The sequence below is a fragment of the Solanum tuberosum genome, unplaced genomic scaffold (genome assembly GCF_000226075.1).
Source record: "Solanum tuberosum cultivar DM 1-3 516 R44 unplaced genomic scaffold, SolTub_3.0 scf00071, whole genome shotgun sequence".
Classification (NCBI taxonomy): Eukaryota; Viridiplantae; Streptophyta; class Magnoliopsida; order Solanales; family Solanaceae; genus Solanum; species Solanum tuberosum.
This window is the reverse complement of record NW_006238997.1, coordinates 1,639,314-1,657,466: the sequence shown is the minus strand read 5'-3', so window position 1 is coordinate 1,657,466 and position 18,153 is coordinate 1,639,314. Positions and strand designations below refer to the sequence as shown.

At 33.1% G+C, this 18,153-nt stretch overlaps 1 protein-coding gene across 1 annotated transcript; it reads left to right on the top strand.

The window, feature by feature from the left end:
• The first annotated feature begins 268 nt into the window (after positions 1–268).
• LOC102579082 (monocopper oxidase-like protein SKU5) lies at positions 269–5,610 on the top strand. The gene is made up of 9 exons (XM_006345653.2): positions 269–938; positions 1,950–2,059; positions 2,140–2,410; positions 2,503–2,641; positions 3,445–3,808; positions 4,067–4,432; positions 4,526–4,604; positions 4,863–5,053; positions 5,259–5,610. The coding sequence occupies exons 1-9, from the start codon at positions 816–818 to the stop codon at positions 5,365–5,367; spliced, it is 1,752 nt and encodes a 583-aa protein (XP_006345715.1). The 5' UTR covers positions 269–815; the 3' UTR covers positions 5,368–5,610.
• Positions 5,611–18,153: the final 12,543 nt, after the last annotated feature.

The window sequence follows — 18,153 nt, the reverse complement described above, 5'->3', positions numbered from 1 at the left end:
ATGATGTACAACACACGTTTTCATAAACTAGTTAGATAATAAGCAAAGAGCAAATGAAAAGAAAAAAATAATATGATAACAACATGATCATGCTTGTTATATTAAATAAGACTTTTTAACATAACATAAATTTTACGATATAATATAATGAAATTTAAGTGATAATCAAAATAATCATTTTAAACTAACTACTGGAGAAAAACCATAGATAACAATCATTAATAACTATGATTACAGAAGATGCAAAAATGTTGTGATGAAAAAATATCCGTGCAAATTGATTAACTTGAATTTGCTATTATAAAAAGACATCCCAATGCAAGTGGATTCAGAACATCATCAATGATTAGTGAAAAACCTCCCAAGACCATCCACCCAGAAGCAGATTTCGGATATATCAATATTATCTTAGCTAAAAAATGAGCTCTAAGATAAAACTATAAAAAACAGTAGCTAGATTCAAAACCCAGTTTGCTCTAGCTACACTTCAGTTTCTCAAAATTCCGTAACGGTGCTTGAATATTGCAGATCCAGAAATGTTGTGAGCCATTGAATTTTTTAAAGCAAAAGAAAGACAAATAAATTTTCAAAATTTGGATTTGATTTTGTAGATTACAACAAGTAAAAGATGTGGGTCCTTGACATTACCCTTTCAGAGATACAAGCTGTCTTCCTCAAACCCTCAAGCTAACATCACATGTTATTGTACATGCTGAAACCAGAAGTAGCAAAGCTAAAGTAAAAAACTGAAGATCCCGAAGCTACGGATACCCATCATAACAAGAAAGCTGCATAAATAGTATTGTTGTAATCAAATGTTATCATATTATTGCTATCTTCTCTGCTTCACAACACTTTGTTTAGCAGAAGACCCTTATGTATATTTTGACTGGACTCTTTCCTACATTACAGCTTCTCCTCTTGGAGTTAAGCAGCAGGTTCTTTTCTCTCTCATCTCTCTTTCTATGCATATATTGGATCAACTTCCTTTTTACTACTCTACTTTTAATTAAATTGCACTTCCCAACTTTAACATGTGTTGAATAATTCCCTTGGTTGCAATGGGAACTGGAATCAATACAGTATTTTGCAAGATTTGTGACTAAAATGCATTGTGTAGAGGTGCCTGAATATGTTTTTAAGGATGTCCATTAGGCCTTTAAGGGCTACATACTAGTACTGTGTAAAATAGCTAACTTTGGGTTCCTGCCCATTTTCAGATGCTGAATTGAGATAGGTTTTTTTTTTTTTGGTTGGATTTGATTGCAAGAAAGTTATATTGTTATAGTGGATTTGAAGGGTCTCTTCTGTTAGAGTGGGTTAAAGTCCCACATTGGTTGGTGAATAGACGGGTAATCTCCTTATATGAACTTGACAATCCTCCCCTCATGAACTACCTTTTGAGGTTGAGTTAGGTCCAGGTGTCATATTATATCAATAATTGAATCACACCATTTCGTACTTTGAAGTGCTTAAAGCTGTTGCTAATTTGAACTACTCCTATGAGCCTGATGTTTAGGGTTGGAAGTCAAAATTTTTTGCTGGTGAACTTTGAAATACATCATAGGACTTTAGGTGATCAGTGACCAGTTACTCTGTCCTGTTCTTGTACAGACTTATGCTTTTATCTAGTCAATAGCTAATTCCAGTTTACTTGTGCTGCTACTGTACTATTTGCAAGTCAGTTTAGCTTATCGTTTGACTTTCACCAGTGTTGACACATTGTAAAGAGTTGTTTGGGTGATTAGCAAGTGCCTCGTTTGTTTTTTTTTGGTCAGTATCTAGTTTTCAAATATTTGCGCTTCATTCCAACAATCTATAATTTGAAGACTAAACGTGGGATTATAGCAGTCAACATGTAACAGATCTTTTCTTTAGGAGAATTAGCTGCATCTCTTTCGAGCTTTCCCATGTGTGTTGGTAATATATGAAGATTTACATCTTTTCAGGTGATTGGAATAAACGGTCAATTTCCAGGACCCATACTCAATGTCACTACCAACTGGAATGTGGTTGTCAATGTTAAAAATGATCTTGATGAGCCTATGCTTCTTACATGGTAAACGAATAAAACCAACTATGATGAATCTACAGGCGCTTAGATGCCGCAATGAACATAAATATGATTATTAAGTGCAGGAATGGTATCCAGCAGAGAAAGGATACATGGCAAGATGGTGTATCTGGCACAAATTGTCCCATTCCTGCTGGCTGGAATTGGACATATGAATTTCAAGTTAAAGATCAGATAGGCAGTTTCTTTTATTTCCCTTCCTTAAGCTTCCAGAGAGCTGCTGGTGGATATGGAGGTATCACTATAAACAACAGAAATGTCATTCCTCTGCCGTTTGCGACACCAGATGGGGACATCACACTCTTTATTAGTGACTGGTTTATAAAGAGTCATAAGGTTAGTTGCAAATTTTAACAGGTCAGCCTATTTTTGTAAAAAGTAGATCTTTAACAATTTTGTGGCTCACTTATAAAAGCTTTGGGCATTAGGAACTCAGAAAAGAAATCGAAACTGGAGTTGGCCTTGGAGCTCCTGATGGTATCCTAATCAATGGACTAGGTCCTTACCATTATGACAATGCCGTTGTATCAGGCAGTATAGCCTACCAGACAGTAAATGTAGAACCAGGTTATTACATTCTTATTTCACGTTGGGGCTTTATCTGTATTGTTTCAGTACATAGTCGGATTTTAATACCTTTACATTTTTACATTCCATTGCATGGCACTTTTTGTTAAAGTTTAATTGTAATTATTATTGATAGAGGATTATTTGAGGTGCATTTTAAAGGATTAACTCTTAGATTACTACACAAAATTCTATTGCTTTGGATTTAGCAAGGCTGGATTTATGGGTAATTAAAAGGGAAATTTGGGGAATCTGTTAGATTGAGGGTATATTTGAAAACTTTGCTAACAGTGGGGTTTAATTTGGCCACATAATACAACGGAGGATGAATCTTAGTATCTTACTAATATTTTAAAGTAGAGGGGTAAATTTGACCTTCTGCTTAATCATCAATCTTGACCTGTATCTTTACTCAAGTTTGAACTTATGGGGCACAGGGCCTGTTTTACATTAGAGGATCACAGATTGAGGAAATCCTTAAACCAGAAACTAAGGCCTCATTTGTTTTCATTAAGATTAAGACGTTTGAATCTGAATCCATATCTGAATGATTAAGATCTTGTGAACACTGAATGATTAAGAGTGTCTATTGAGTATAATTGTTTTTGTGTGAGAGATCCTGTACTTGACTCAAGTAAGGGTTCGAAAAATTCCTCTGTTCTTCTGATGATGATATGTACTGTATGTTGTCACTTAGTAGTTCATTGGGAAGTGACATATTAGCACCTGAAAATTTTCATTCAGTTACATATACTTCAATTCTTTTTATCACAGATGTCTTTTGTCATGTTTATATATAACAGGAAAAACATACCGCCTTCGAGTACACAATGTTGGTGTTTCTACTAGCTTGAATTTCAGAATCCAAAGTCATAACCTTCTTCTTGTGGAGACTGAAGGTTCATACACAGTACAACAGAACTACACAAGCTTGGATATCCACGTCGGTCAATCATATTCATTCCTGGTTACAATGGATCAAAATGCCAGCAGTGATTATTACATTGTTGCTAGTCCACGCTTTGTTAATTCTTCTGATTCGTCGAAGTTGGTAGGAGTCTCTGTCTTGCATTACTCAAATTCGCAAGGACCCGCTTCAGGTCCTCTTCCAGACCCTCCTATGGAATCTGACACATTTTTCTCAATGAGTCAAGCAAGATCCATAAGGTTGTAGAAAGTGTAATTATTCTTCGCTACATTATGTTATCTCCCCAAGTTAGTTGTGTGCATCATTAGTTATGGAAAGTTGTTCATCTTCTTACTGAACAAATTGTCGACATGTGTTACGGAAAGTAGAGATACAGGATGTTTACTCTCCTCTAACTCAACCCCCTCCCCAAAAAAATATAAAAATCAAAAAGAAAAATGTGAGGTTGTCGATTTTCAAGTATCTGTTAGCTGAATTATTATTGCAATATTTTGCAGATGGAATGTTTCTGCTGGTGCGGCACGGCCAAACCCCCAAGGATCCTTCAAATATGGTGAAATCACTGTGACTGATGTCTTTGTCCTTCATAATAGGCCTGCAGAGCTAATAGAGGGGAAATGGCGCACTACTCTCAGTGGTATTTCATACTTAGCGCCATCAACACCTCTAAAACTTGCTGAGCAATTTAACATCCCAGGCGTTTTCAAGCTTGACTTCCCCAATAAAATGATGAATAGGCCGGCAAAAGTTGATACGTCAGTAATTAATGGTACTTACAAAGCATTCGTGGAAATCATATTCCAAAACAATGATACAACTGTTCAGAGCTATCACCTTGATGGCTACGCCTTTTTTGTTGTCGGGTGAGTAGTGTATTTTCATACAGTTACCTGAATCACTTGTTTTCAGTTTGGAATCAAAAGATCTGAAGTTCTCATTCTCGAAAATGACAATAGCATGGATTACGGGCTATGGACGGAGAATAGTAGAAGCACCTACAACAAATGGGATGGTGTTGCTCGATGCACTACCCAGGTTAAAGTTATCTGCCTACTTCTCTTGAACAGATATTCCACAAAGAGGTTCATTCTTTCCAATTTATCTGTGACCATAATATTTATTGTAATTTCTACCAAGATGCTAATTGCTTCGAAGCATGCAAAGATAAAATTTCTTTTGTCCTTTTTATTTCAAAACAAAATATTGGTCTCACCTCATTGCCTTCTTTGTCATAACTTGTTTTAAAAATTTCTGCTTCATTTATAAACAAATGGAAAGTTTTCTCTCTTGCAGGTGTTTCCAGGTGCTTGGACTGCTATTTTAGTCTTCCTAGACAATCCTGGAATTTGGAATTTACGTGCTCAAAACCTTGATTCATGGTACCTTGGTCAAGAAACTTATGTTAGTGTGGTGAATCCGGAGAACTCAGAGCTTCCCGTTCCAGCAAACACCATCTTTTGTGGTGCACTGTCACCTTTACAGAAGTAAGATATATGTCTTATCTCTTATTGTTATACTGCTTAGTCATACCAGAGTGAGTTTTCTCCGTAGTTCTTATCTTTCGCATAAACTAGTGAAAAAGAATCTTCTACTGAATATTTCAGAATGTTAGTGTCTGCAGGGAAATGTATAGCCTTTTTTGACAATTGAAGTTATTAAGTACTCTTACAGTATCTCACACTTTCACAGGGACCAAGCTCGGAGAGTAAATTTCTCTAGTGCACCATCGTTGACGAAAACAATGAAGCTGATCTTTATAGGTTTTCTTGCATCACTGCTTGGAAGTTTTATGAGGTAACAAATTGTCCTAAAGGTAGAAGAAAGATGGAAATTGCCACTGAATGAGTCTTTGGGCTAATTATTTTTTTCTTTTTCTATGCCTTGTAATATGTAACTAGCTGAACCCTATATTTAGGCATCTCCACGTCAACTGTGAATCAATTTTGTGTTTCTTGTATGGTTTAATTTAATATTATTCAAATGTATTTTTAGAATAGAACATTATTCTTGGCACTTTAGAAGCATGTCCTTTTTGTTAGTATGATGTCATTCAATTGAATGCTTGGTAGCTTTTGGATGCATGTTTACACTTTTGATGGAACACATTGATCAATGAAGGAACATTGCTACCATTTTTGTTCAATAAGATGAAAATATTTTAATAACTTGAATTCCTATCCTTTAATAGTGGAATGACTAGGTACACAGAGTCATTAAAGCTAAAAATGAGTGTTATAGAAATTGTAAAGCAGAGGATGGAGAAGCTTTTGAAGAATACAAAAAAAGCTAAGAGGGAAGCTAAAAAGGTTACTAGTAAGTCCGAGGGAAAGAAATGTGTAAACCAGGAGATAACGAGATCAAGGAGAGATGGGGAGAATATTTTAGACATCCGCACTTATGTAAACGATAGAAACTTTAGAGAAGTGCTATCGGATTGTTATATGATAAAAGGTTGTCTATCAAAGTTAAGGGTAAGTTCTATAGAACAACTACGAGACCAAAAATATTATATGATAGTGAATGTTGGGCTACTAAAGTCTTAACGTATCTGCAATTTATTTATTTATGTAAGTCTTTAATCAAGACATAATACTTGATGTGTGTGCAGCGGAGTGAGAATTCAAAAGCTAGAAAGATTTGCTCCAAAGTCCACTTTGATTCACTAGGAAACAAAGATTATGTCACAAATTTAAATGTCTGGGTTGTAGATGTTATTGGGGAGAAAATCAGAAACTTTTTGAATATCTCTTTTTCACTATTTCTTACGTATGTTTTCTTGAGGAAAGTGAGACCCCTTTTTGTAGGGAAGTTTTTTTATTTGCTCTGAGAAACTTAATGCATCCCTTATTAAACATGGGGACATGGATGCAAAGTTGGGTACTCAACCATATTTGCAACTTAGTTAAGTGATATCATGGTAAAGATTACTGATATGGATGCTCGCCTTGACTCGTTCAAAGACCTACTGTTTGCTACGTACTTTTAGATGGGCAAGGTAAGGGGGGTTACTTAAGAGACTAGTGCTGATGTTGCTCGTGTTCGTCTCAAACTGGATCAGATTGTGAAAGAGGCTGTCAAAATTGCTACCAAGTTTGAAGCTATGTGAACTGCTATAGTTAACACACAAAGTTTTATACAATCTCTTTGCTGATAGTACTCTATGCTTCTTTTGGTGTTTTTGGGCTCTGTTGCCCTCTAAACTTTATTTTGCTATGATGCTTGTTCCCTCATCTTTCCTTTTTGCTAATGCAAAAGGGGGAGAAAATATTGGCAGGAAAATATTTTTTGCATGCAGGAACATCCCTTGGTTATATGATACTTGATTAAGTATCCTAGTGTTAGTGAAAAATTACAAGATAACAAAATTATAAGATTACAATTAAAAATAAAGTGAAGAAATGAAAATTTCTTCAGGCTGAGGTGCAGATATCTCGCTCTCTTTAAGGAGATTCAAGCCCATTTCAACAAATATTTTTCACCGGTCCAGCAGTAGTCCTCTTGACTTGTCCCCTCCAAGATACAACAGCCTAATCACAAAGTGTAACTCAACAAACTCTGGACAAGAGTTGAGTTCAAAGCTCCACAAAAAGAACACTTCCCTTCAACTAATAAGAACTATTTTTTTGACAAATTTTATGCACTCTATATTTTTCTTGTGTATCTAAACCAAATGAAGATCACCACTACTTATAGTGGATGAAATCTTCCTAGCAATGAATAGGAAGATAATAGGGTAGTAAATAGTGAAGATAAATGGCCTAGAGGTTACATGGTTACAAAGTATAATGGAGGATTAAAAAAGAATGAAATTAAGGTGAGGGGTAACAAACACACCAACGTGCAAATGTTACACTTTGACCATTTGCCAACGTACGTTTATACCAAATGTTTGATTGCAATAAAGCCTAACAAAATATGCATTACTAAACCTCTGACACCAATGACCAAGGCAGCACCAAGAAGGAGAAATTAAACAGCCTTTTGAGATAAAATATGATGAGCTATTATAATATAATAATAATATTAAAATGCTCTAAAGATCAACAATCTCCCACTCATTTTAATAATAATCCAGAGAGTAGCAGTTGAAGGAAGATTACTATACATAATGAAAGTGTGCTCTGCATTGAACCTTCACTTAGTGAAATAACTTTTACTTCAGAGTCGTAGTGGTCTCAGACTTGAACTATGACTACTTAAGGGAAATAAAATATCACTGCCCACACATAATAATCAAGGTGTTGACATGAGCTTTAAAAGCCAACACGTTACGACCTTGTGCTATCCCGGTTTCATGAGTGCTTCTGAAAATAAGCACAATTCTCATAGGAAGCGACCTACTCCACACTCACATAGGTGATATCTATCGAGAGTGCTCCTGTAAGTTTAACATTCCACCCATACGGGCTACAGATTTTCATTAAGAGTTTTGTAAACTCAACCTTCACAATTACTACAGGAAACAACGCACTCACATCATAGGGAGGGAATTAAAAAAATAGTGCATTTTTTCACAACAAGTCATCATATGATTAGTTTTTTCCTTTGAACCTGGTTATAGGATCTCTAGTCCCCAGGTTGGGTTTCCTCATATATGACTCAAAGATTTATAGGCTTCAATCCCATCCCCCTTGATGTGCTTCAGATTTTTTTCTCTCATTAAGGCCTTAGTAAGAGGATCTGCAAGACTATCACAAGATTTGACATAATCAACATTAATGATACCACTTGTCAAATACGGTCTTACATTACTGTATTTCCTCCTTATATATATGGATTTACCGTTGTAATACCGATTTTGAACTCTACCAATTGCAGCAGTGCTATCACAATGAATTTAAATAGGAGGAATTGGTTTTTCAAAATAAGGTATTTGAAATAATAAATCTCTCAACCAATTCGCTTCCTCACTAGCTGAAGCTAAAACAATTAGTTCAGCCTCCATGTTAGAGTTAGCAATTATCGTTTGTTTTTTTTTATCTCCAACAAATAGCACCACCACCCAAAGTAAATATATAACCAGTGGTAGAACATGAATCACCTGATAAGGTGTTCCAATCAACAACAGAAAAGCCTTCAAGTACAACATGATATTTTCTATAGAACAAATCACAATTTTTTGTTCCAATTAAATATCTCATAACTCTTGTTATAGTGTCAATGTTCATTACCTGGCTTGCTTGTAAACCTGCTAAGTACACATACTGCATAAGCAATATCAAACCTAGTGCAATTAGTCACATATCTCAAACTTCCAATTAAGCTAGCATTTTTCTTTTGATTTATTACATCATTTTCACTTTCAACAGGAAATAAGTGAACACTTGAATCGAAAGAAGTTGCAACATGCTAGCAATCAAGAAAGTTATATTTTTTTTAAATTTTCTCAACATAATGTGACTGGTCAAGGAAAATTTCATCACATGTTCTTGTTATTTTTATTCCAAGAATAAAATTTGCCTCACCAAGATCTTTCATATCAAAATGGCTTCTAAAAATATTTTCTAGCTTCATCAATAACATTCATGTTAGAACCGAAGATCAATAAATCATCAACATATAGGCAAATAATAACATGTGAATTATTGCAAGACTTATGCACTTATCACACTCATTTATTTTAAACTCATTATCAATCATGCAAACTTTTCATGTCACTGCTTAGGTGCATGTTTCAATCCATATAGAAATTTAGTAAGTTTACACACTTTGTTTTATTGGCCTGCTTCAATAAAATATTCGGGTTGATCCATATAAATTTCCTCATTTAGGTCTTCATTTAGAAAAGCAGTTTTTACATCCATTTGATGAATTTGCAAATCAAAAATTGCAGTCATAGCAATTAAAAGTCTTACGGATGTAATTCTTGTTGCCGTAGAAAAAGTATCAAAATATTCTAGGTCTTCTAGTTGTTTAAAACCTTTTGCAACTAGTTTAGCCTTATATTTATCAATAGATCCATCCGGTTTCAACTTTTTTCTTAAGACTCATTTGCAACCAATTGTTTTACAACCCGGTTGTAAATCAACTAACTTTCAAGTTTTATTAGAAATTAGTGATTTCATTTCATCATTTACAACCTCTTTCAAAAAAATAGAATCATGTGAACATAAAACTTCTTTCAAAGTGAGAGGGTCATCTCCAACATTAAACACATAAAAATCAGGACCAAATTTTTTTCTACTCTAGCTCTTTTATTTCTTCTTAACTCAAAATCATCAATTTCTTTATTTTTAAAAGTAGAAGTAGAAGAACTAGGTAGTGACAAAATATTTTGTTCAATCTTTGACCCCCACTATTTTTAGAATCAAAAAGGAATTTATTCTCATGAAAAATAGCATCACCCGATTCTATCACAATATTATCTTCAAGATTAAAAAATCTATAGATTGTACTATTTGAAGCATAACCAAGAAAAACACAAGTAGTAACTTTCTTACCCAATTTTATAATTTTGGGATCCATTAGCCTCACAAAGGCTAGACAACCCCAAACTCTTAGATATCCCAAACTTGGCTTGTGACATTTCCACAATTCAAAAAGGTGTCAATGTAGACTTTTTATGAGGCACACGATTCAACACATAACAAATAGTTAAAATAGCTTCACTCCATAAATTTAAAGGTGCATGTGAGTCAATATACATGACATTAGTCAATTCAACTAAAGTTCTATTTTTCCTTTCCGTTATACCATTAGATGAAGGAAAATAAGGAGGAGTAGTTTCATGAATTATTCTCAATAATCTAATAAAAGAATTAAACTCATTTGACTCATATTCACGGCCTCTATCACTTCTAATTCTTTTATTTTCTACCTAAACTGATTTTCAACCTCATGAAGATAAGTTTTAAAATTTTCAAAAGCATCACTTTTATTTTCATCAAGTAAACATATATAAACTTAGAAAAATCATCAATGAAAGTGATAAAATACCTATTACCTCCACGAGTTAAAATTTCTCCAAGTTCACAAACATCAGTATGAACTAATTCTAACAAATTTGTTTTTCTTTCAACTTGAAAATGAGGCCTTTTAGTGATTTTGGCTTTACTACAAGCCTCACACTTTTCAAAATTATGTTTAACCATTGAGATTAATCCTAAACTACTCATGATTCCAACATAACGATCATTAATATGACACAAACGAGCATGCCAAAAATTAGTAGAAAAAAGAATGTAAACATAAGTAGAAACTTTATTCATTTCATCATTCATTTTGAACATCCCATCACAAGCATATCCTTTCCCACAAAAATACCTTTTTTCACAATTACATACTGATCAGATTCAATAATCTATTTAAAACCTGTTTTATTAAGAAGAAAACTAGACATCAATTTTTTTTCATGTAAGAACTATAAAGTACATCTTTCAAAGTTAATACCCTTCTAGAAGTAAAGAACAATTCGACTTCTCCGGTTTCAAGCACTTGAGTAGTGTGAGAATCACCAAGCATGATGGTTTTGGGCTCCTCAAAATGAGTATATTTTTTAAACCAGTCTGTCATAATAGACATGACGGTTTGCACCAGAATCAACCCACTATCCATCAACACTCTCAACCATGTTTATGTCGGTAATCACCGCCACAAAAGGTTCTTCGGTAACGTTTGCCTGAGGGTTAGGACCACGTTTCCGAAATCTGCAAAATCGAGCAATATGCCCACTCTTGCCACAAACAAAACACGGTCCCTTATCTTGAACTAGTTGATTTTGTGCTTGGTTATTTTCACCATTATTTTTCTTGGGAGGTATACCATTATTTTTCTTGAATTTTTTCTTCTTAGGCTTCAAAGAAGTATTTTTGTGAGATTCAGGAGTAGCATTATTTGAAGTAATTAAATTTACCTTTGTTGTGATGTTGCTCTCTTTTGATTGTAAAAGTGCATCTTGGCCCCTTTGCCTCTTCTTCCATGCGTATTTTCATTATCAACGTCTCAAGAGAGGTTTCCTTTTGTTTTGTGGTGCATAGTTTTTTGAAATTCCTTCCAAGAAGGTGGAAGTTTATCTATTATGTCACAAACAATAAGGTTATCTACAATTTTATCTCATCGGACCTGAGCTCTCCAACAATCATTATAAAGTCTTGAGCTTGGTATACCACTAATTTGTTGTCCACCATTTGAAAACGAAAAAATCTACTAGCCACATATTTTTTCGCTCCAGCCTCTTCGGTATCATACTTACTTTGCAATGCTTTCCAAATTTTCTTTGCACTAGAGTAAGTTCTATCATAATAATCATAAAATTATCAAATAGAGAATTAAGAATATAATACCGACACTTATAGGAATCACCATCGTACTTTTCCACTTTCTCTAGATGAGAAATAATTTCATCATCATTCATATAGGTGATGTCTACTTTATTAGAATTCTTCTTAGCTAACACATAAGAAACATTGAGAAGACTTAAGTAGAAAAGTACTTTACCCTTCCATCGCTTATAATGGTTACCATTGAACCGAAATGGCTTGTTAAGGTCTCCCATCTTGACATCCGCATTTTTTTCAATTGTAGCCATGGTGAAAGTCTTGAAATGGTTGCCATTGAACCGAAATGACTTGTTAAGATCTCCCATCTTGACATCCGGGGATTTTTCAATTGTAGCCATTATTGAATCACCTTAAAATTGTCAGTGAAAAATTACAAGATAACAAAATTACAAGATTACAATTGAGAATAAAATGAAGAAATGAAAATTTCTTCAGGCCGAGGCACAGATATCTTACTCTCTTTAAGGAGATTCAAGCCCACTGCAGCAAATGTTTTTCACCGGTACAGCAGTAGTTCTCTTGACTTGTCCCCTTCAGGATACAACAGCATAATCACAAAGTGTAACTCAACAAACTTTGGACAAGAGTTGAGTCCAAAACTCCACAAAAAGAACACCTCCCTTCAACTAATAATAACTCTCTTTTTGACAAACTTTATGCACTCTATATTTTTCTTGTGTATCTAAACCAAATGAAGACCACTATTTAGAGTTGATGAAATCTTCCTAGCAATGAATAAGAAGATAATGGGGTAGTAAATAGTGAAAATAATGACCTAAAGGTCACATAGATTACAAGGTATAACAGAGGAGTAAAGGAATGAAATAAAGGTGAGGGGTAACAAATGCACCAACGTGCAATGTTACACTTTGACCATTTGCCAACGTTCACTGGAACGTTTATACCAAATGTTTAATTATAATAAAGCTTAACAAAATATGCATTACTGAACTTCTGACACCAATGACCAAGGCAGCACCAAGGAGGAGAAATTAAACAGCCTTTTGAGATAAAATATGATGAGCTATTTGTTGGGTATATAACACAGATTGCTAACACTATTATAATATAATAATAATATTAAAATGCTCTAAAGACCAACACCTACTAAGGGGGATACATATCCCTATATGAATATTATTTAACAGGTACAAAGAATGTGTGATATTAAGGGGGAGACATATCCCTATATGAATATTATTTAATAGGTACAAAGGATGTGCAAAATTAAGGGGGAGACATATCCCTATTTGAAGATTGTTTAACAGGTACAATGAATCATGTAACCCTCCTGAAGAGGCATAACATTAAGGGGGAGACAAGTATACAAGTATATTGTCTTCCAAGTTGACTCAATCATAGTGCTCATTCTGACAGATGTTCAAGTCGACCACAAGTCAGGGAAGTATCTCTAAATTAAGTATTATCAACATAAAAAAAGGAGAGATTGTTAGTGTAAGATTTTAATGAAAAACAATTATATCTGCAAGAAATTAATACATCAAAAAAAAAAAAGATCTGATTGATATCAAAATAAAGACTCAAGAAGAAAACTCAATCACAGGCAGAAGTTAAGGAGATCTAATCAAGAGGCTCAAGTCAAGGAACAAAGAATGGTATCAAGATATCAAGTAACCCTTTAAATCACCAGTAATCCAAGATACAAGAAATCAAGGAAATCTCGACACTTAAGGAGGAAAAAGAAGATCATATCAATCCTATCCACTCATTAAAAAAAAAATCAAAGGAAGATCATCATCATCTTAAATCAAGGTCAAGATTGGCATTTCAAATCTGCCTTAAACCTTATTCTTGGAAATATGATCATCTACTGCCTTTTTCGAAGGATCAATATACTCTTGGGTTGCCATCTCTTCATGAAGACCAAATCAGTTGTCCCCACTCTATATATTCAAGAGTCAGCACTCAAATACAAATAATCTGAATCATCCCATCTTCTTTACTCTACTTTTAATGAAGCATGCTATTACTTAGCGTTCTACTGTGTAAACAAAAAAGAGAGAAAAAAAAAATATTGTTGGTGAGGCTTTGTATCAAAAAGAAAAAAAAAAGAGAAGAAAAAGTTCGAGTGTAGACTTACGAACTACATTCAAATCATGTACACACTTCTCAGTTCAAAAGGCTTAAAGAGAACACCCTTGCAACCCAAGGGGACTAAACGTAAGATTCATTCTGGATCTCAATCAGTATAAAAACATTTTGTGTCAAGCAGTGTTTTAAAAAGCGGGGCCGTGAGACGAGGCGTTTTACTTAGTTTAGGACGAGGCGTGGGCCTCGAGACGTGGGGCGTAAGCCTATGGATCTTTAAATTTTTAATTATAATATAGTATAATAATATAATAACACAAAATAATAAAAATACATCAAAGTTGGAAATAATTACAAACATGATTAGTGAAACTCATAGAAATTAAAACTTTTAACATGATTATACAAGTATAAATAATCTAATATCTTAACTTTTTTATAATAAAAGAATCATTATTTATAAAAATATTTTTTTTATCATATTATACAATTCACCTCCCTAAAAGAAAATAATAAACAAAACTTACTAGTATTATAATAAAAACATCACTCAATGATGAATAAAAATAAAATTACTTTCAAATAGCTAAATAAAATATGATAACTTTGAGATTTATGATTAAACCATGAAGAACAATGATAAGTGAAAAAGTAATAAAATTTCATTACATATTTATAAAAGAAATGTTACGTAATGTATAATCACCTTCACAATGTTATCAAATAGTAAAGATGTGATACTACAATTTGTTATTTGAGTTACTCTCAATCTTCTTATCTCTATAGATTAAAAATTATGAAGTATCATTCATTTATTCAAGAATTATGAGGGTCAACAATGTTAACTAAAGATTTTAACGCATAATTTGTCTAAGATCTGTTAGGCGAGCCTTGAGCGTTGGGCGTTGGGCGTTGGGCGTATAGTCGGACACTTAGGACGTAAGTCTTATAGAACTAAGTCCACACTTGAGTCTTAAGGCGTTTTGCTAGAGTCCAGCCCCAGGGCGAGCCCCGAGGCAAGTCCCAACAGAGTCTTTTCAAACACTGGTGTCAAGTTTACTTTATCCACTATCATTACTGTCTTCTTACATCTACTGATAACAGTCGACTGTCCTAAAAGAAAAAAACGAAAAAGGAGTAATCCCCCCACCCCCCGCTCTTGCATTTTGCAGCTACAACCTCAAACAAACTTCAGCATACTTTGAAATTTGAGTTTCAAATTCCTAACAACAACTCAAACAAGAACAATGGATGAATAATTTTTTGAGACTTTTTTTGTGATTGAGCTCAACAAGGAAGAATAACATGATTGAGAGGGAAGAAATTTTTGTCATATTGGACTGCCTAGGTGGACTACCATGTCAGGTCTAGTAACAAGAATAACATTTAAAGGGTATTTGTGGTCCAAAACATAGATGTCAAGCAATACTGGATACATGATTTAAAGGTTATACCTCGCATCACCTTTTAAATAAACGTGTTTATTAAATCAATAAAATATTTAACCTATTTCTTACCTTGTAAATATCAACTTCAGACTTCGGTTCGTTTATTCGTCTTTTTGAGTTTATAAAGACAAATGAATCCAAAAAAAAAAAATGACAACTTGGGGCAACGAAAAAAATTCAACAATAGCCTCTATAATTGCACTCGGTGAATTTTCATATTCTAAATACAGTTAATGATGACATAGTTATTTATATATATTAATACTTCACGCTAAAAAGTGACTAAAATTTTTTCACATACATAATTTCAGTAATAGAAACGAGGTCTTATGTTAAAATTTTGTCTCACAACAATAAAAAATTAAAAAGACCAGCGAAATCATATGAGATTTCAGTGTCGTTCTTTAATGCAAACATGTATTTTATTTTGTAAATTTACATTCTCGATAAGATTTAAATTATCATGGTCTAAACTATTTTTTTCGTATACATTGAAATAATTTAGATAATAGAACAACGAGTAAGAAAAACTCGGCGTTGTGTTTCCAAAGTTTTGACCAAAAAAAGAAGATAATTTTGGAGGAAAAGGTTTAAAACAAACCTTAATCATTTGTGTGACTATAAATTATTCATTAAGGGAAAAGGAGAATTATGAACTAAAATTATTTTTTAATATAGAAAAGTAACATTCTTTTGTGGAATTGTGGTAGTCTAAAAAAAGTGTGTCACATAATTGAGATGAAAAGAGTAATATTTTATGCTTAAAATAGAAAAGGAAAAAAAAGTCAACAAAATAAAAATTAAAAAGTTTTACAACATGTTAACATATGTGCATTATATATATATATATGCTTCCTAGCACGGGACAAAGAATAAGACCACTAAGATCAGAATAACATTCACGGAAGTGTTCTAACATAGAGTAGAATGAACATGGAAGAGATTCATTGACAACAATAAAAAGATGTGTGCCTAATTCCAATACAATAGGGGTCTATCAGTGCAAGTCAGCAGAACATTGTATTAGTCAAACTGAGAATCGCAGCCGAAGTTTGCTAAAGAGTCTGCCACTTTGTTGTTTTCTCTAAATGTATAGACGATTTTGAAATGGCCAGCCGATAATTTGGATGAAATGAAGCTGATATATATATATATATATAAAGAAGAGAATCCTAGGTCCGTCTACGTGGCGCCACCACAAATCAGGATTCCCTTTTAATTTATTTATTTTCAAAACTAGCCTTCTCCTTTCATAAAAAGTTGCGACTTTTATGAAAAATTGTGACTTGTATGAAAAGTTAGACTTTTATGAAAAGTTGTGACTTTTATGAAGAGTTGCTACTTTAATGAAAAAATGTGATTTTTATGAAAGGTTGTGACCTTTTTGAAAGATTGTAACTTTTCCAAAGAGTTGTGACCTTTCTAATAAGGCACAATAAGTATTTGTTCACACTATCCTTTGTTGTCTATATATAAAGCAATTTCCTCTCATTTTAAAACAACAAAAATTCTGAACTACTTCTTATTTTGCACAATTAAATATTTGTGTACTTTGCTCCTGTAGAGTGGCTAACTGACACCATTATTTTTGTATCAATATACTAGTGAATAGAATCATTCTATCCTGAGAGGATCTACTCCTTTAAACCTTGATAACTAGAGGAGAATAATTTTCTTAAGCGGACATTGTGCATTCAGTGGGCTCAATGTTTTCCATTCTGCTTCATTATATTGTTACAAATTCTGGTATGTTTTTTTTACAGTCATTTATTTATGCTTTTGTTATTAATTGTTGTTTGTAGTACATGTTTTAAACTTTGTTGTTTATGTTTCTGCAAAGTTATTGTTATAAATATTTGTTAGTACAAATAAAATAACACTCGCTAGCTAATTGAGTATTCATGCTAGTTTTCTCTACTGAAATTGTTAAAGGTACAATAAAAAAAATCCTTAAAGATCTATACTATCATCTCTTGAAGACAAAATTCAAATTTGGTATGTCATTGTAAGGACATAAAGACCTTAAAAACTTTATCGCACCTTGATGTGCAAAGTGAACCAGGAAAAGAAGACAAGAATTAATAAACTTTTGTCATGGGTTCAAGGATGTGCCGGACGACCGATAGAGGAATATGACTAGACTTGAGCCTCTTTTATTTCCAAAGACATAGATAACTACATAATAAATTAACTACTCATATTCAATATGAAGTATGCAGAGATTCTCAAGTTTACTGCTAGTTGTAAATACTTTTCTTGAAGTAATAGATGTGTTTCTCGACATTGCGATTGGAATATAAATGTAGTTTCAAATTGAACTTCATCACTCTGGTATGTTGATTTTTAAAAAAGCACTCAAACAAACTAAACAATTTTGTATAATATTTTTCTCTTTCAAGTATATATAATATATAATAAGTTGAATTGTTGTCCAATATGATACATTCTCCCTTTAATTTTTTATTTTAATAATTACCTATGATACATTTAAATGGGAAACTTTAGAATGATATATGTAAAGTAAAAGGTAGGGCTGAACTTTCTACATGTTAGAATTAGAATATTTGTTCACTTTTTTCAGCCTTTTAAAATTTATTTATCCCTTCACCAACGATTATTTATTTATTAGAAAATTTAATATGTCAGGTTGATGTTCATTTTATTCCCCAAAAATATCAAATAGTAACACTTCCTAAAAGCAAAATGATAAATTATAAAATCAAACTAAAGATGATTGATTAAAGGATAAATGACAAGTTGTTATAATTATCATTTTCCTTTACATTATTATTGTTTGTTACTACGTAA

Coding starts and splice junctions, on each gene's coding strand:
- LOC102579082 (XM_006345653.2), top strand. CDS start 816: ATGTTATCATATTATTGCTATCTTCTCTGCTTCACAACACTTTGTTTA. Junction 3,809..4,066: donor AGTCAAGCAAGATCCATAAG/GTTGTAGAAAGT, acceptor AATATTTTGCAG/ATGGAATGTTTCTGCTGGTG. Junction 5,054..5,258: donor GCACTGTCACCTTTACAGAA/GTAAGATATATG, acceptor ACACTTTCACAG/GGACCAAGCTCGGAGAGTAA.